Here is an 18,277-nt window from a genome sequence, read left to right as displayed (position 1 = left end):
GTATCTTCAATTTCTTCTATATCACAGGTGGAAGCATGGTGGGCCCATAACTCACAAGTCTAAGGATTGAAATTTAGTTTTGATACCACTAATATGGTAAAAAGAGATTAAGAGAGAAGAAAAAGAGAGAAACATAATATAACAGAGGAGAAATAGGAAACAAAGAAAATGAAATAAAGATAGAAACAAGACTAAATATATTTTTGGTTTCACATTATGCATAATATCTAACTTATATCGGATCTTATATAGACCCTTAAAGAATGGCTTGTGACAATAGAAACAAAGATTCATTGACCAAAGATTAACCTCTTCTTGGTTTAATTTCCTTAATATTTTTGAATTAGGGTTTGAAGAAGAACTTGCAATCGACAAAGCAAAGAAAGTAAATCCATTCGTCGATGAAAAGGAATGGTACTTTGGTGAAAGATCAATCTTACCCTTAATAAAATGGGAACCATTACCTCTTGCTACTGTTTTCACATCTCTCCCTTTACTCAATACATGCGATGTGTTAAGAGAAAGGCAAGGAAGACCATACCAATGCAATCTATCCTTTTTACTCTTGTCAAGCACATTAAATTCTTTGCTTAACTTCTGAACGTGAATTTCTTGTAAATGAGCTAAGCTTATAGCGTTTTGTAGTGTAGTGGTCTTTAATAACCTAATGAGCCTAGCAAGCTTATGTTGTAAGCCCTCAAGTTAAGTCTACACTAAATAGTCTTTTGTTAGGTCAAGATTGCAAACAATTTCATTGACTAAGTTGTTGTAGTAATCCAAAGTCCCTATTTGTCATAGACGCATCAATTTGGCAATAAGAGCCTTAAAGGTAGGTCCAAAACTTTTCTTTATGCCTTCTACATAGTCCTGCCATCTCACTTATTTATCGAGGGTCTCGAACTTAACTAGTCTCCATCAATTCATGATGAGATTAGATTAGGGAAACGACACCTCATGGTTATTAGTATTGGAAAAAACTGTGACTCAAAAGTAAGTGAAGTAATCTTGGCTAGGCAGCTTCTCACAAGCAGAAGGCTTAGGTAATCTAATGACAAGGACAAATCCCACTAAATAGCCACTGATTTTATATTAAAAGTATTAAGAGGGTATAAAGTTAACATTAATCATGCATATCATTATATGACCACATGGTTGTTATTTTTGTAGTTTTGCACGTTTTATAAAGGGCACATTGTTTGTTAGTGTTGTGACCCTTGCATGTTAAATATTCTAATATTACATGATTGTTGATTTTTTGAATATACAAATTGGATGGTTTAATATGTGAATATGTTTAATTTGAATATATCATTTTCATAAGTATGATTAAATTAACTTGCATTTATATAGGCTAGATTAATCTTGGTTACTAAGTGGTTATATTTACTCTCTCTCTCTCTCTCTCTCTTTTAATATTACAAGTGCTAATTCATTAAGATAGGATCAAGGAAAATAGTTAGAGGCATAGGATTTTTATCCTAAATTTACAGGCCTCGTTTATTTAAAAGTTGATGTGTATAATTTATCTTGATAATGTCAACTAGAAGATTGTATATTTTTGCTTACTTACACTATTTAATTCCTAATCTAAGTTGTGTATGTTGGGCCTTAGGTTGTATGTGAATCAAATATGAAATCTAAATAAGTCAAAATACTTGTATAAGTAAGGAGTGAATATATTTGTGAATGATGGTGATTTAAATGTGGAATTACATGATTGATACTCCCTTTATCATTTTTGAAATTAAAGGGTTGAGTATTAAAAATGTGTTGTGGATGATATTGAAATGTTGTAGTGTGTTACATAGATTTTATTAAGTGTGGTTTAGGGTTGGTTGAGCTTATGACACTTGGTTGTAATTTTTGACACCCTAGTTATCTTTTGAAAACAAAAATGAGTGAATTTTTATTTTGGTGTTCAACTTTTCATTGAGAAATGATTTGAATGTAAAACCAATATTATTAGCTAGAGTTTGGAGAAAGCTTTCTATTGACACTTAGATTACCTCAATTAAACATTGCATAAAGAAATGAGATGCGCTAGAAGTTTGGCCAAAAAATCTCCTATGACAGCTTTCATGGATTCTGCATTTTACACCACTTATGCCACTACATATTGTGCTAGAATCATTGTTTTTACTCTTTTGACACTAATTTGATGTTATCATATCTTGTATGATGTTTATGCTTTGGTATATATGTTTTACTCTGATTTTAATTTATGAAATGATTTTATAACATTTTAAGTGTTAAAAACTTGAGATCTCATTTATATAAATTTTATAAACTTGGTAATCCATTTATATCAATCTCATGATTACCTCAATTTTGAAATTAATTGTGGATTAATGAGGATGTCCTTAGAAGGCTTACCCTTAACAAGATGAGACCTATTCCCCCTAGCTACTATTTTCACATCTGTCCCTTTACTTGATATATGTAATATGTTAGGAGAAGGGTAGAGATGGCCAAACCAAGTTGATTTTCCCCCTTACCTTCATCGAGCAAGTTAAACTCTTCACCTAACTTCTCGATGTGAATTTCTTGTAAATGAGCTAGACTTAAAGCAATTTGTAGTATGGTCAGCTTTAATAACCTAAAAAACCAAGCGAGGTTTTCTTATAGGCCCTCAAGATAAGTCTGCACCAAGTAGTCTTCTGATAAGTCAAGCTTGCACGTGATCTCATTGAATGAGTCGTCATGGTTGGCTAGCAATCCTGTTTGTTGTAAATGCATCAATTCAACCATGGGAGCCTTATAGGGAGGTCTAAACCTTTTCTGTATGTCTTCTACATAGTTTGTCCATCCCATCACGTGTCCCTTTCTTCACACATAAGTGCTTGATGCCATGAGAAGGCTTTCTCATCCAAGTAAATACTGGCCATCATGACCTTTCATGCTTTAAGGGTGTCACTGATCTAAAAATATTGCTCACACTTAAGTAGAAGATAGAAAATAGAGGAAAATAGGTAAGGAAGATGAGGGATGAGAGAGAAAAGAGAGAAAAAGGAAACAAAAGTAGAAAGAGAATTGAATATATTTCTAGATTTTTCAAAGTAAACATAATATCTTACTTATATTGAACATTATATAGACCCTTATCAACAAGTCCTAACAACTAACTATCTAACTAGAACTATTATTCTTTATTTATTTATTCTTTACGTATTATATAATCTCAATGTATTTACTTGTATATTAAGTAGTACTAAAGGTCAATTGTGCTGGACTCCAAAGTCAATGTTGATCTGGATTTCTTGCTTTGCTATTGCAATTATATAACAATGCGCTTGAGCTCAGGTGACTAATATCATGGGATTTTGCCTACTATTTTCAATAGGGAGTTTTAGTGTATTCCTGTGTGGCAGTTTTACAGCCATATAATCTAGAACATTTAAGTGATAAAACTAGCTCTTTTCCACATCATTAGTTTCACCCTACAAAGTACATGGGGCATACAGTAGAAAAGTGCCCCAACGGCCAACTTTCATTGAATCATACTGAGATGTTGAATAGAATAATCTTGAATAATTAAAATAGAGATATAGAATTCTTTATCAAAAAAGAAAATTGAGATGTTGAATAGAATAATTAAAATAGAGATGTAGAATTTTTTATCAAAAAAAAAATTGAGATGTTGAATAGAATAATCTCGTCCAAAGGATTAGACACTGCTGGGACCTTGTGTTTTTGTGGCCTAAATGTTCGAGAAAATGATGACCCACCTAGCTAGCAGATATCAATTAATCAAGCATTGAGACGGGGCAGTGCTATGATTCAATCACCGAATTACCTGAGGAGCGTGAAATGATTTTTGCTTCTGAAACAAAATAATCAATCAACAGATTGATTAAAGAATTAAAGGCGATGAAGCACTTCGCTTTCCTCAACAAAGGAGCCGAATCTACCACTCTCCGTTAACAGAATCAAACCGAGGCATCAAAGAGCCAGCTAGATTATTAACTTTGGTTCGAGAGGCTGCACATACTGACGATGAGGATCATAAAGTACAAAAGATGATATCTGTTTCTTAGCACTGTTCCCTAACATTCATCTCCACCACCATTCTCTCTCTCAGCAGTCTGCATTTTCCAAAATACCAAGGTCCTCAGGAGCCATTCTAAACTCCACTTCCTCCATATCCTCCCAAAACACAAATTCAAGTCTGGCATGCGTGACATCAAACTCGTGATCTTCCAAAAGAAAATTCCACAAAGTTGAAGATCACACACAACTCTGTACACCTCACCAGGTCACCTCTTGGGACCACAGTTAGGTTGGCAATTGATGCCACACTAAAATCCAACTATGTGCATCATCTCCAATTCAAAAGATGTTGCATCTAGAGTATCACAGATTGATATTTCAAGCGTACATTTTTTGCAACAATACTGGTAAGAGATGACAAAACACTACAAAACGCGCTATGCATGTGGTAAGAACGGAAGAAACTAATACCACCAATCAACGTTTACCTGTGGAGAAATCAGGATCCCATCATAAACACTAGAAAGGTGATGTATGTTTCAACTACAGAGTTTCCAATACAATAAGCAATCTTTATCTATCAGACTGATTATCTTTATGACAATGCCCAGCAGATTTTAAAATAAAATTCAAAGAGTAAGGGTTACTTTTTAGAATAGCAGCAAGCAATAAAGTGCAGATGTCAGTCATGTCAAAGTACAAGACATCAAGACAAAAAGAAAGCATCCATCTCAATATTAAAAATTGGTTTACCAAGAAGATACAGGATTGCATTATCCAAAAAAAAAAAAAAAACAGAATGACCCAGAGGGATTGCGCCAATCTCCAGTCCTGGAAATTCTAGTTCATATTCAAGACTTATTCGGGAAACTTATACATGACGAGAGTAAATCGTGATCATGATCCACAAAAATTTACTCTCGTATATTATAAAAGTCAGGACACATGCCAATACCAGCACGTATAATAAAAAGATCATGATCCACGAAAATTGCTTATGTAAATATGGAGTAAACAAATCCTGGAACTGAAAGAATTTGATACTATGGTAGTTACTTTTGCTGAAACAGCAGAATTTAGGGATCCTGCACTACACTGTCATTACACATAATTCTAACAATTGCTTCAACAAGGAATAAATTATGTGGAGTCTGACACAACTGTATATTTCATTAAACTCTAACTCTTCCAGTAACTAGTTGTTAAAAGAATACATATAACAGCAAATCAATAAGAAAGTGAATAAATGAAAATAGAAAAAAGTAATAGTTAAACAGACCATTCTTATCGCTTGCAAAAGTGAAAACTTAAGCAATTCCACCAAAAAAATCTAAACACGATCGACCAAAGTCTTGCATGATTCCCTGTCCTCTTAATCTGCAACGGAAATATTGCATTTGAAAATGGAGCTTTCCATTAAGTAGTATTTGATGCTCAAAACACAATTGAATTCCATGCTTCTCTTCACAGTATTTATTTTAGATATTAACTCCACTATGCCCGTAGTTCTAGGAGCGAATTACCAGCAAGACAACATGGATTTGTCTGCTCAGATCTTGTGAAGTTGTTTGCAAGGCTTCAAGACGTGATATTCTTTAATTATTGGTCAACTTGCACTGAACAGACTTTATAGGCAGCATTTTGGAACAAGCAGTTTTCCAGTCTCTCTATCCCATCTTGAACTTTAAACTTTCAAGTACCCAGGCCATTTGCAGGAATCGTGAATTATAGAAGTATATTGCATATCAAATTGATACTAATATTGAAATTAAGAATTGCTTCAGTATTTTTTAGGCATTAAGTTTTCTCCCAACGTGCATCACTCACCGAGAAGGGGAAATTTGCACAAGGATTCCTCTCTAATAACATCTCTTCCAGCAAGATATTCTCCAATGAAGGGTGTGTATACAAATCCCAACCTTTTTACTACTAACAACACTTTAGAAACTGGAAATTCAGCAAAACCCTAGGATTATAAATTATATGTTGTGACAGAAGGGATCAAATTTCACCAAATTGCAAATGCAAGTATCTAAACCTTTCAAAGAACTGATGTTGACCAGTTCCATGTAAACCTTTAGATGAATTAAAGATATTAAAATGAAAAATTGATTATTCCTAGATAATTCAATTCAAATTTCACAAATTATGTAACGAAGTTGCAGGCAAAGTGATAACAAGAAAATACCAAAGCAGAGTATATCTTTGTTATTCTTTTCCGTGTGATTCTGACGCAAAATTGGGGAAATCTAAATTATCATGAGCGAGAATTTTGTGAGAATTTGGTCGACATCATTGTTGCAGCATCAATTCTTGGTAAGAGTTCACATGTTCAAAGCTGCAATATGATGGTCAAATTTGATCCCCTGCCACACACAATATAATTTATACAGTAATGAGGTAGTGATGAGGTGCAAAATTCACTCTACTTTTTTCTTTAGGTAAATAATTTATTCATGATTAAATGCATAGATTTGACTGCACAGCTTCCATTGAAAAAATACATCAATAAAGAAAAACGCAATCTTTTACTCATGAACCTTTACAAGATGATCTGTAACATGGGGCAACTTACCGAGGTTTAAAGCACTGTAACAATTGGTAGTTTTATTGCTCACAATTCCCTCAAGATGGATGCTTCGAAAACAGCTCCAAGGTGGGCAGACATTGAATCTTCCTAAGAGCTACCACCACAATCCAGTATAGAAGTGCACGATGTGACCCAAAAACCTTAAAGAATATCGCAAGAAAAGGGTAAATTTCCTAACTGATTAAAATCCTATTGATATGCCGTCATAATCATGAACCTTAATACTGCTTTGAGGTAAAGATATCCCTAGATTCATATACCTTTATTGATAACGCCTGATTAATGAAAATAACTGCATTAATCCAAGTATCTTATTACAATCACACTGTAGGGAATAAAATAGACTATATCTACCCTTCTGAACATGTTCAGTCATCGTCAGGCCCTCGTCAGACAAATTCACGAAGAACAAGGTCATGCAAGTCCCACTTGAGTCAAATCATGCCGAGGATGCTCCACTAATGCGTAAAAGTGAAACAGTGATCCTATCAAGTCCAATATGCTCCCTGACTCATTATTTGATCACACCCACCACATGATTTTGTTTTTTGTTTTTGGTCCTATCTCCGTCCAGCATCCACTATACCCGCAGAATGAAAAAACAACTGACAAACACTATTCTGAAACGGTACTTAAAGCTCTAAGGAATCGTTTAATCATTAGTTATCTTTTAATCTTTAACTGACAAGCCCTCACCGTCTCCAACAAACCCACAAAATAATAATCTTGGACCGTGCAGCCCCACAAGACAAGACGGACTAAAGAAGCATAAACGCAAAGCATGTGAAAAGCAACAAAAATAGACAAAAAAAAAAAACGGATCAAAGAACGGTGAGTTGATGGGACAAATTACTGTATAGGAAAAAAAATGAAGAAACACATATGCACATAAAATTTTCATCGCCATGATCATTAGCTATGGAAAATGGGTACAACATCAAGGATACAAAAAAGTGGAAGTCAAACGAATCATCAAAATCCTCCCTGTACCGTCCTGTTCTTGGCATTTCAGTGTAGAATAACAAAAACCCAGATCGATGACGAATCGTATGCTCTCCTCTGTCTTCGTTTAAGGTCTCAGGTTGCCGCAAAACAAAAGTGGGGAAAGTAGTAGAACAAAAAATAAACAAAGGATAAAACGCAAAGGGGGAAAAAGTGTTTTTAGCAGCCTGTGATGGAAAAAAGAAAAGAAAAGAGACGGAGTATATTTTAACATAAATATAATATAATATATATTGCCTGGCTCCATCCTGTCTGCCTTTGAGGACCCAAGAAGAAGTGAGAAGAGAACACAAGAAGCCGCATTGTAAAGCTGTCATCGAAGAACGGAGTTAGAAAGGGACGGTGAGGCCGGTGCGTCTATGGGAGGAAGAACATGATGGCGAAGATTGCATGAAACGGAGGAGAGAATCACGTCGTCATCGTCGACGTCGACGGCCATTGAAAAGCGAAATGGTAGCCAAAAGGCGCCTGCCTGCTTCCCTCTGAACTGTGGGAAGGACTTGAGAGAGAGAGAGAGGGAGGGAGGGAGGGAGGGAGGAGGGAGGGAGAGTAAAGAGAAATGTTGATTGGCGGGGGGAAAGAGGAATGGGGCTTTAGAGGATTGGAGGGAGGGGGACGTGTGAAAGGCGTTTTTCAACTCCCTGTGAGTTGCTGTTTGTGGAAACGGTCACCGTTTGGCGTGTCCTGTCTCGGACTCCCATCGCTGCTTCTCTTTATTTGGCCCTCTCGCCTCGAAACTCTACAAATTTATCAAACAGACAATGCCAGTCTCCAAGAATTTTACTGTCAAATGACGTCACCTTTTCACTTTCTACCTCTTGCTTTTTTCATGTATAGAAAATAAAGTGAATGAGTAAAAGCATTTCAGATGGAAGGGATGAGCAATTGCCAGGGAAAAAGTGGAAATGAAACAGAGGGCTGCCCCTCTCGCGTAATTTATCGGAGCATATTACTCCATGCATTAGTACTCATACTGTCATTTCACGCTCCAAAGCTGTTTCGTTTTTTATTTGCAGTCTGCTTCTCTCTGTTCTCGTGCGCTTTGCCTTCAACGCCACGCAACTGCTCCTTTGGCTGCTTCTGCCCCTCTCTCTTTTGAAAAAAAAAAAAAAATTGAAAGTGAAAAAGTGGAAGAGGAATAATTGACGGGAGGGGGAGTGGCTGGGGAGAGGAATGGAATCTAGAAAAACGGCATTGAATGCGAGGAGTGTCGAGGGCTTGGGATGATGGTCCCCAGAAAATAAAGCGTTTGCTATATGGTAACCGAACCACATGCTCAAACGTTGGCACGTCCTTTGCTAACTGTTGAGTCGTGAATGAATGAATGAATGGAGTATCCCAACCAGAAAGATGTGTGCGTGTAGGACGAAGCCAATGAGCGAGGTCTTTACCATTTCCATGTCTCGCCCAATCCAGCTTGTCTTGTGCCTTTTTATGGTAATTCCCAACACACGCAAATGCTCTTCATGACCATTTATTTTTCGTCTTTAATGTCACACCTCTTTCTCAAAAAGCTTTCTACTCAACCACTCCCTTTCCCAATCCCCTTCAAAATCCCCACCCCGTTTTTTCGTTCCATGTGAAAAGATGACAACTACAGATCGAACATTAATATTAATAACAATTATATATCCGTGAATTTGAAATCTCAATAACAAATTGTTATTCATGCTTGTAATAAATTATTTTTTAGTGATTGATTTTAAATTCACAACTAATTCTCATAAATTCTAATCAATGTTATAAAAAATTTTAAATATATTTATTTAATTTTTGAATAATTTATCTGTATATTGACAATAAAAAAGAATTTCATAGTTAACTCTCATAAATTCCAAACTAACATTATAAATAATTCAAGGTATTTAATAGGTTTTTCAATTAGCTATTTATATTTTTTTTAATTACAAGTAAGTACCATAGTTTATTATTGAAATTGCAATAATTCACAATCTATAAATATCATTAATATTCTTATGGGATTCCTAATTATTATTTTCCCTTTTCATGTTCGCTGCAAAGTGACATTTACGAACTTTCTGAAAATAATTATTTCAACCAAAGACCATACATTCTTAAATATTCTAAAAAATCATCATGGTACTATTTGGTTGAAATTAAAATTCTTCTAACTTGATTTTTTTTGAATATATAAGTACTCAGATTTAATTGAAAAATTTAAATTCTCTATACTAAAATTTAAAAAGTACTAAAAAAATTAAAGGGCTTTTGCACAGATAACCCATATTATAAGACTAGATAAAAGAAATACCCTATCCTTTCTTAAATTTTAAAAATGACCTTTTTAATATTTAAACCATAATTAATTTACAAAGTTGTCTTTTTAATATTTGTTTTTTTTTCAAATACCAGGAGATTTAAAAACAAAAAAAAATCTCTGGAATGAGAGAGACAAGTGCGAGAGAGGAGAAAGAACTTGACACAAGAGAGACGAACACGAGATAGCAAAATAGTGTGAGTGAGCCATAGTTATAATGGTGAGAGAGAGAGAGAGAGAGAGAGAGAGAGAGAGAGAGAGAAACGCATGGTGAGATATATTGATGGCACTCGACAAAATAGAGCACTCTAGCGGGGAAATGGAGCTATAGATTCATAATTTTTTATTTTATTAGTTTAAGTATTTGATTCTTTATAATAAGCTAAGAGTTTAAAATTTTTTGTGGACTATGTTTAACCTGTTTTGAATAAATGATTATATATTTTTCGTATTATTGATCTGTGATACTATATAATTGATATACGATTGTATATTACTAATAAACAAGTTTATATTTGATTGTCTGGTTATATTGATCTACGATAGTAGAGCAGTGATATACTATTATGGATTACTGATATATAAGCCACGTTAGTAAAAACTTATCAATTTATTTATCATTGAGATACAACCATATATTAATAATGTAGCATCGCAAATCAGTAATAAAATTTTCTCTTTAATATCTAAGGTCCTCTTCATAATATTTGGAAAAAATAAGAGAGAGAGAGAGAGAGAGAGAGAGAGAGAGAGAGAGCTCTGCAATGAAGATGGTAATCCAAACAAATCAAATCAACAATTCTAATAAAAAAATGCTATATGAGAGATGAATATTATGATTCAAAAAAATGAGATCAAAAAATTTGATGAAAAAAATATTTAAAGATGATAAATTAGAAAGAGAGCATATACAGTATGATTTTTGATGATAAAGATAAAAGATCCAATTAGTTAAAAATTATTTAAATCAAATATATTATGTTTTAATAATAAATTTATTCTGAAGATAAAAAAAGAAAAAATGCATTTAATTAATTTTATGAATGAGCTATATTTTAAAATATTCAAGAAGCTCATCTATAATTTATGAAAGTTGTATTTTTTGATGTTATTTAACTAATTCTAACATAAGATTTTTATTTTTAAAAAAAATTTCTAAAAAAAATGTCTGGACTGAAAAAATTTCCAAAATTGAAAATTCTTATCTGTATGCCGTGAAGGTCCTCAAATGTCATCTTCCAATAGAAGTGTGAGCTGGCAAGTTTGGAGCTTTTTCAAAGCCTTGGGTCCATAATTCAAATCTGGACTGGGCCTCAAACTTTTAGGAAATATGGGGCTTATAACAAAGGAAAATTAAGATTTTAAGCAATGAATCCAAGAATCATTTCAAGGACGCATCATGCGACATTGCGACTGGACACTGAATTAATGACACGTTTTTACTAGCCATGCGCATTCCATGCTCTTTGTTTTTGATCTGGAATGCACATTCCGTGTTTGTGAATTCGCGAGAGCGAAAGAAATGTATTGTGGAAAAAAGTTCAGTCCCATTTTAAATTCCCTTTATGTGGGTGCGCCACTAATTTTCTTCTCAAAGTGAGCGAACAATTAGGACGGATAATATCTTGAAGTCTCAAATAAAATGTGAGGTTGGCGTATTCAATTTTGGAGTGATTCAAATGGGCATTATATCCAAAGATGTCAACCTGGTCGTATTGATTGCGGATGGCACTTTGAGATTATTACATTATTTTAGCAAATAATGAAACGTGTAGTGTCCATATTTGCTGGTCTGATTGGCAATTTTCTTCCTAGTGCATCGCATTTGATCAGCTTGATGATGCCCTGGGTCCATGCTTAAACCAGAGTTTCCAATTCTACGATTAATTACAGGCAATGAAGTACGTGATTCCGGAACCAAAACATCAATATAATAACCTTCCCCCCCGGCGCCTCCTGGTTGATCGAAATAGTGAATATCATGTATTCCTCCTTTCTGGGCCAAGATGATGTCTGAGATTTTATGAACAAAGATGATATACGATACAGAATATGCGCCTGACAATTTTCTATGCTGGTGTCCTTGTGCCTCTACTCTTCGCCCTTTTGCATGTACTTGCGGCGAAATTATGAGCTTCTTTGCCACAGTGAACTGGTCAAAGCAGGCTTTGATCCTCTTGTCTTGACATTGAAAAGTTGTTATTATCGAAGCTTCTTACTTTTTCTTTATGGGCTTTCCACCGCTCGAAAAGAAATAATTTATTTCTTTTCTTTCTGTCTTTCTGAATCCCAATCCTCCAAAGGTGACCCTACCATCCCACTCATAAAGACATAATAATAGATTGGGAGTTGCACCCGCACGTGTGAACGTGAACATGCATATAAAGGAAACAATTATGCGTCCGTATATGTATGTACCTGTGCTTCGTGCTTTAATTTTACAATATAATTTTCCCTTGTTAGAGTTTAGACCCATCATAAAAGCTTAATCGCATACAGTTGATCTTTTCTTTATTATTCACGCATGAAGTGTTGGGTTTCCCTCAGTGATTTATAGTTTAGACAACCGTAGCGTAATTACATGTAATTTTCTGCTCGGAAATATATACTGCTACTTTGACCATGTAGCATATGATCACGCATAGCAGTAGCGACATTATTTATTAGTGCAATAAGCTAGTGTTTGTGACAATGGAATACTCTGATACCTCACTTAAATTTTCTGTAATAAACTAATCAAGCATATTTGAGCTTGTGAGTGGAGATTCGTGTCTCACTATCTACGGTCAGACATGGAAGATGCCCCTCTCTCGCCAAACGCCCGCTTCACTATATTTCTCAAAAAACAATCCAAGTCTCCGCTAGAAGGAAGAAAGAAAGAGGAAGAAAATAATTGAAAACTTGAACCACATTATTGCTTTTTACTCTTTTTCCAACCTAAAATGGGGACATGAATCTTCTCAATCGATTTTCCCATTTACCTTTGCTGATTGAAAGCTTCGTAAGGGACCCTCCGCGTATAAATGTGCCTTAATTATATATATAATCTTCTTTTTAATATTCAGAAGGGAGTCGCAATCTTTCAGTCCCCTCACCAAATTATGCCTCATTCCATCGCAATCTTTCAAAGCAAGTTGGCCAACGATATCAGGTGTGGGTCTATGAAATATGGATTCTGTACTGTTATATGAAAAAAGTGCCATGGCATTACTACTAATAATTGTTTACAAGATTAAACATACATCAGAAAGGGAAGCAGCAACAAAGACAGAGAGTCGGAGTCACGGATTCTACAGACCACTTTTGCATAGGAAAGATAATACAAGTTGCACTCTCCAATGGGTCCCTCAGGGGAAGTCTGAGGGACTTCTGATCTAGCACTAGTGGTCAAATTTCTCCCCCTTTACCCTTCTAAGATCATCACTTAATCATAAATTTATTGTGGTGACAGTCTTTGTTATTTATATGGGATGGGTCATGTCTGACAACTTGCCGGAATCGAATTTGCATGGGTCTGCATCAATAAGTCGCTGAACCACCTCTTTCATGGTTGGCCGATTAGCAGGCAACTTGTAGGTGCACTTAATGGCAATTCGAATCACTTGTATAATTTCCTCACTGAATAATCCTGATAATCTCTTGTCTATTATTTCACTAATTCGTTCCTTGCTGTCTACCTTGTTTGAAACCCAGTATACGATATTCCTGTTCTCTCCAAACTCCACCTCCACAGGCTTCTTTCCGGTTATCAGTTCCATCAGAATCACCCCAAAACTGTAGACATCGCACTTGGTTGTTGCTCTCGATGAATATGCATATTCTGTGAGACCCATGAAAACACGTGGAGTCAAATATGCATTGAAAGTAAACGTTATTGATATTATAGGGTCTTTTAATTTAACAGATGTTTTCTTCAAAATGATTTAGGCCAGAGAATTAATTAACTATTACCTGGGGCTAAGTAACCATAGGTTCCTGCAATAACAGTTGTGGTGGAATCTTTGACTCCTCTTGCTTGTAACACCTTGGCGATTCCAAAATCCGCAACCTTGGGCTGATAATGAGCATCCAGGAGGATGTTAGTAGACTTGATGTCTCTGTGAATAATTGGCGGAAGCAAATCGTGGTGGAGGTATGCCAAGCCCTGTGCTATCCCTAGTGCTATCTGATGACGAGTAGGCCAAGTCAAATGGATCCAACTTTTGTGCAGGGCGTCCCAAAGATTACCGTTTGGCATGTACTCATAAACCAACAAGCTGAAGTCAAAGCTCGTGAAGTAGCTGTACAGTTTGACTATGTTCTTGTGCCTTATACTTCCCAAGGTCGCAACCTCATTTTTCAACTCCTTGTCCAGAACCATGCGGTCCTCTTGAGCCGGATCCTTTGATGATCGACTCCATAGCTTCTTCACTGCAATAAGTTCACCGCTCTTCAACTCAATCTTGTACACTGTCCCTGATCCACCGTATCCCACTATATTCTTATCCACCATGGCCTCTATGATCTCCTGCCGATCATAATTTAATTTGTGGAAGCTCTTCAAGTCGCAAGAGAAGAATGAAGAAGATAGTGACTCATCATCTTGTTCCATACTAGCCTTATCTTTGGCAGGCCTACGTCTTATAAACAATACAGCTCCAAATCCAATGATGATCAAAGCTACTGAAATTATTGCACCTACCCATACGACACGTGGCCTTTTTCTGCTGCTATTTTGTGGACACACTTGGAAATTCTGGTCTGATGAGTTAGCATAAATCGGCAACATGCAGACACCAGGATTCCCTGAAAAGCTTTCTAATAACCCTCCTTTCACCATTGAGGAAGGAATTGGGCCAGAAAGCAAGTTGTCTGAGAAATTGATATAGTTGGGTAAGAGTGCAGATAGACTCTCAGAGATGGTCCCACTCAAGAGGTTGTTGGAGAGATCAAGAACGTTGAGGGACTGCAAAAAGGAAAGTGTGCTGGGGATGGAAGAATTTAGCTTGTTTCCTTGCAGCATCAGTGAATTAAGCCTCTTCAGGTTTCCGATTTCAGAAGGTATAGGTCCAGACAGAAGGTTGTAACTAAGATCAATCTTGACCAGATTGGTAGCACGAGAGACCGTAGGAGGTATGAATCCAGAAATCTGGTTCCTCTGTGTGAAAAGCTCTGACAAGTTTCTAGAATTTCCAATGGACTCAGAAATGGAACCAGAAAAATTATTGTAACCCAAATCAATTATTGAAACATGTGGCAAGCCAAAGAGATCCCCAGGAATTGAACCCTGCAAGTGGTTATTACTTACTCTGAACCTTAAAAGAGTGAAGCATTTTGCATAAACGTCTGGTAGCACTCCAGAAAACTGATTATCCAGGACAAGAAAATAGAGCAGTTTACCTCCCTTGCAAACCCCCGTTGGCAATGGACCAGATAGTTGGTTTTCGGACAAGTCTAAAACTACCAATTCAGAGAACTGGCCCAGATTTCTTGGTACGTGACCGCTCAGGAAATTGTCATAAATAGACAATATTCTCAAGGATGTTGAGTTTTCTATCACAGCTGGGATTTCTCCTGTGAGGCTATTGTTGTAAAGCTGTATGACTTCAAGCTTGGGAAGGCGACATATAGATTCTGGGATGTTGCCGGTCAACTTATTGACTGACATATCCAAGTCTTTGAGCTCCATGAGATTTCCTAGCTCCTCAGGTATGACGCCAACAAGACTGTTATAGTAAAGCTCAAGAAATTGCAGATTTTTCAGCATTCCAAGCTCCGGAGGAATATGACCAGTGAGGAAGTTTCCACTCAACTCGAGATCAACAAGAGACGTAAGGTTTCCTATGGACGACGGAATCTGACCTTGCACCATGCACGTCGTGAGCACCATAGACTTGAGATTTTTGAGTTTGTAAATATCCTTGGGAAGCGTCCACAAGTTGAAGCCTTCATTTTCGTTGAAGGTAAGGACCTCGAGACTGGTGAGATTGAACACGGACATGGGAAACTGACCTGTGAAGAGGTTATATGATAAATCCAGAACCTTGAGAGATGTCAGAGGGGAGAAATCAGGAAGCCTTCCAGCATGAAACATGTAACTCATGTTGAGCTCTTCCAAGCGGGAACAGTTGACGATGCTGTCAGGAAAGTTTCCCTTGAGGCGGTTATTGCTGAGACGAAGAACACGTAACTCCGGCAAGAAAGAGCATATATTTTCAGGCAAGTTCCCGGAGAGCGACCAACCGGAAACGTCAAGATTGATGACGTCTCCTTGGCTGTTGCAGGCAACCCCGGTGAAGTTGCACACAGGTCTTCCTCCGGTGACATCCCAACGGAACGGGTAGTGTCCGGAGAAAGACTCCTTCATGAGAGCAAAAAACTCAGACGGATTGGTATCAATACTGAAGACCAGTGGAATACAAGACAAGGGAACAAGAATAAGAAAGAAAATGGTTTTACGATCCATTTTGGGGAAAAGAGGATGAGGAGGAAAGCTGGACAGTCGAGTACAGTGGGTACAGGGTATTCAAGGTTATTAATGTTGCAAGGAAGGGGACGAGTAAGAGGTGTATATATGATGAAATTAGTTGTGTCTCATGAGGTGGGTGAAGGTGAGTGGATCGCTGCCGGGTGAAGCAGAAAAGAGATAGCCTTGGTGACCAAAAAGCAGGCCTTGATGCGTATATGCAAAGAGTTGAAAACACACACACACATATATATCGTAAAGAGGCTTATAAGTTCCCACTGGCTGATCAAATTTATACTCCTACGTACAGGTTGCAGAATAAACAGTACTTCTGACCCGGGACACCACATTATTCACTGACCACGACCTCTTGTTGATCCATTTGTCTGTAATCCTTCAACCAGGTCCAGTCCGTGGGCAATGGGCATGCATGTCGATGGTCTGTGTATTTTTCCGTTGGATTCCTTTCAGTCAAAACCTGCAATTAGATACTAATTATGAGAATGCGATTTCGCCGACGGGTATAAATTAAAACGAACAAATACCGTTTCAGTGATCTTAATTGAACCGAGTTTCATTCAGAATAATTACTTTGTTCGTTGCTTCAGCAAAGGTTTGGATGCACTTGAAAATGGGTGTCCCTGTGTTGTACGCAACACTTAACGTCTCATTTAGTTATTTGAGGTTACTTTAACCCCAACGGAATTTAACTAAAAAATTCCTCATCAGCTTGGTTTGATCAAACCTGGAAAAGCTTGTGATCATCACGTGTAAATTAAAACCATAATATAATCAAGAATTATTTACTAATCGGAAAATTATCGAGTGAGTTTAAAAAAGTAAATCCTTCATTGCCGAAAGCTAACTTGGGTGATTTTAGAACCAACCTCCCACCTAGATTGATTATATAAGCGAATGGGTAACTTCCTTTTTGCTTTTCACGGATTCCGGATGACCCCGTTACTGTTTCTCTATAGGAAATTGAAAAGGTTTCAAGCTTTAATTATTCCGTAACGATTTTAGGTAAGTGAAATTTTAGCAGTGACATACATTTTCCAAGGAATAAATGTTCGTTGCGTACTAGAATTTCTTTCATCCCTCACAGCCTTCACAATTTTGACACGTTGAATATAAATTTAAATGGCCATGTTAAAAAGTTCAGATGTCCGTAACAGTTAGGTAAATTTATATACCTGATATTTAATATTGACAAAATTAATAAACTTTATATTTATTAAAAAATATTAATTACAATCTTGAAATTATAATATATATATATATATATATAACTTTTCAATTTTACACTTCTTTATAATTACTATTAATAATATAATAAATTATTGCTTAAAATTTTAAATGACAATAAATAAAATGGGGGCAAAATTGAAAAAACATATTAATCATTTTAAATGTGCCTTATATTTAGGGCAAAAAAAGGTTTAAACTTCGTCTTATATTAGGGACTATAGCAGTATAGTCACATCATGAAAATTTTAATGAATACTTGTATATATAGTTGATTATTTAATAATCAATTCCTTGTGTAATTAGCCGGTGAGCATGTTTCATTCTGTTATACAAATTCTGAGTTTTATAATAGTTAGCAGATATTATGAAAAATAGATAAACAGGTCCTGATATAAGGTTTGAACAAAACAAGCATTTGTATAGTTTAGTTTAAGTAGAAATAAAGATAGCCAGGTTGTGGGAGAAAAGGACATAACATGGCGGAACATATACACTCATAAAGTTTAATGGCTTCATGTGAGATATAGTTACATCTCATTTATGCCCTGCTTGCCACTATTCCCTACTTGCTCCTCCCATTAATTAAAGATAAAAAGAAAACTTGTAATTTACTAGTTGAAATCTTATATTCTTAAAATATTCACATCTTTTCACCTACATCCTCATTTATATAAGAGTATTGATAATAGTAATTAAAATTTTAATGCATGATTTTTTTCAAAAAGAA

General features: G+C 36.0%; 1 protein-coding gene across 1 annotated transcript; it reads right to left on the bottom strand.

The window, feature by feature from the left end:
- Positions 1-13,040: 13,040 nt before the first annotated feature.
- On the bottom strand, positions 13,041-16,552 carry LOC129294706 (receptor protein-tyrosine kinase CEPR1-like). Its single transcript, XM_054933167.1, has 2 exons — positions 13,809-16,552; positions 13,041-13,677 (listed from the first exon to the last, which is right to left on the bottom strand). The coding sequence occupies exons 1-2, from the start codon at positions 16,300-16,302 to the stop codon at positions 13,319-13,321; spliced, it is 2,853 nt and encodes a 950-aa protein (XP_054789142.1). The 5' UTR covers positions 16,303-16,552; the 3' UTR covers positions 13,041-13,318.
- Positions 16,553-18,277: the final 1,725 nt, after the last annotated feature.

The sequence above is a fragment of the Prosopis cineraria genome, unplaced genomic scaffold (assembly GCF_029017545.1).
Source record: "Prosopis cineraria cultivar Desert tree isolate PC_DT_omini unplaced genomic scaffold, ASM2901754v1 PC15, whole genome shotgun sequence".
In the NCBI taxonomy this organism is placed as follows: Eukaryota; Viridiplantae; Streptophyta; class Magnoliopsida; order Fabales; family Fabaceae; genus Prosopis; species Prosopis cineraria.
The sequence above is the reverse complement of the archived record's forward strand: the minus strand, read 5'-3'. Positions and strand labels throughout refer to the sequence as shown.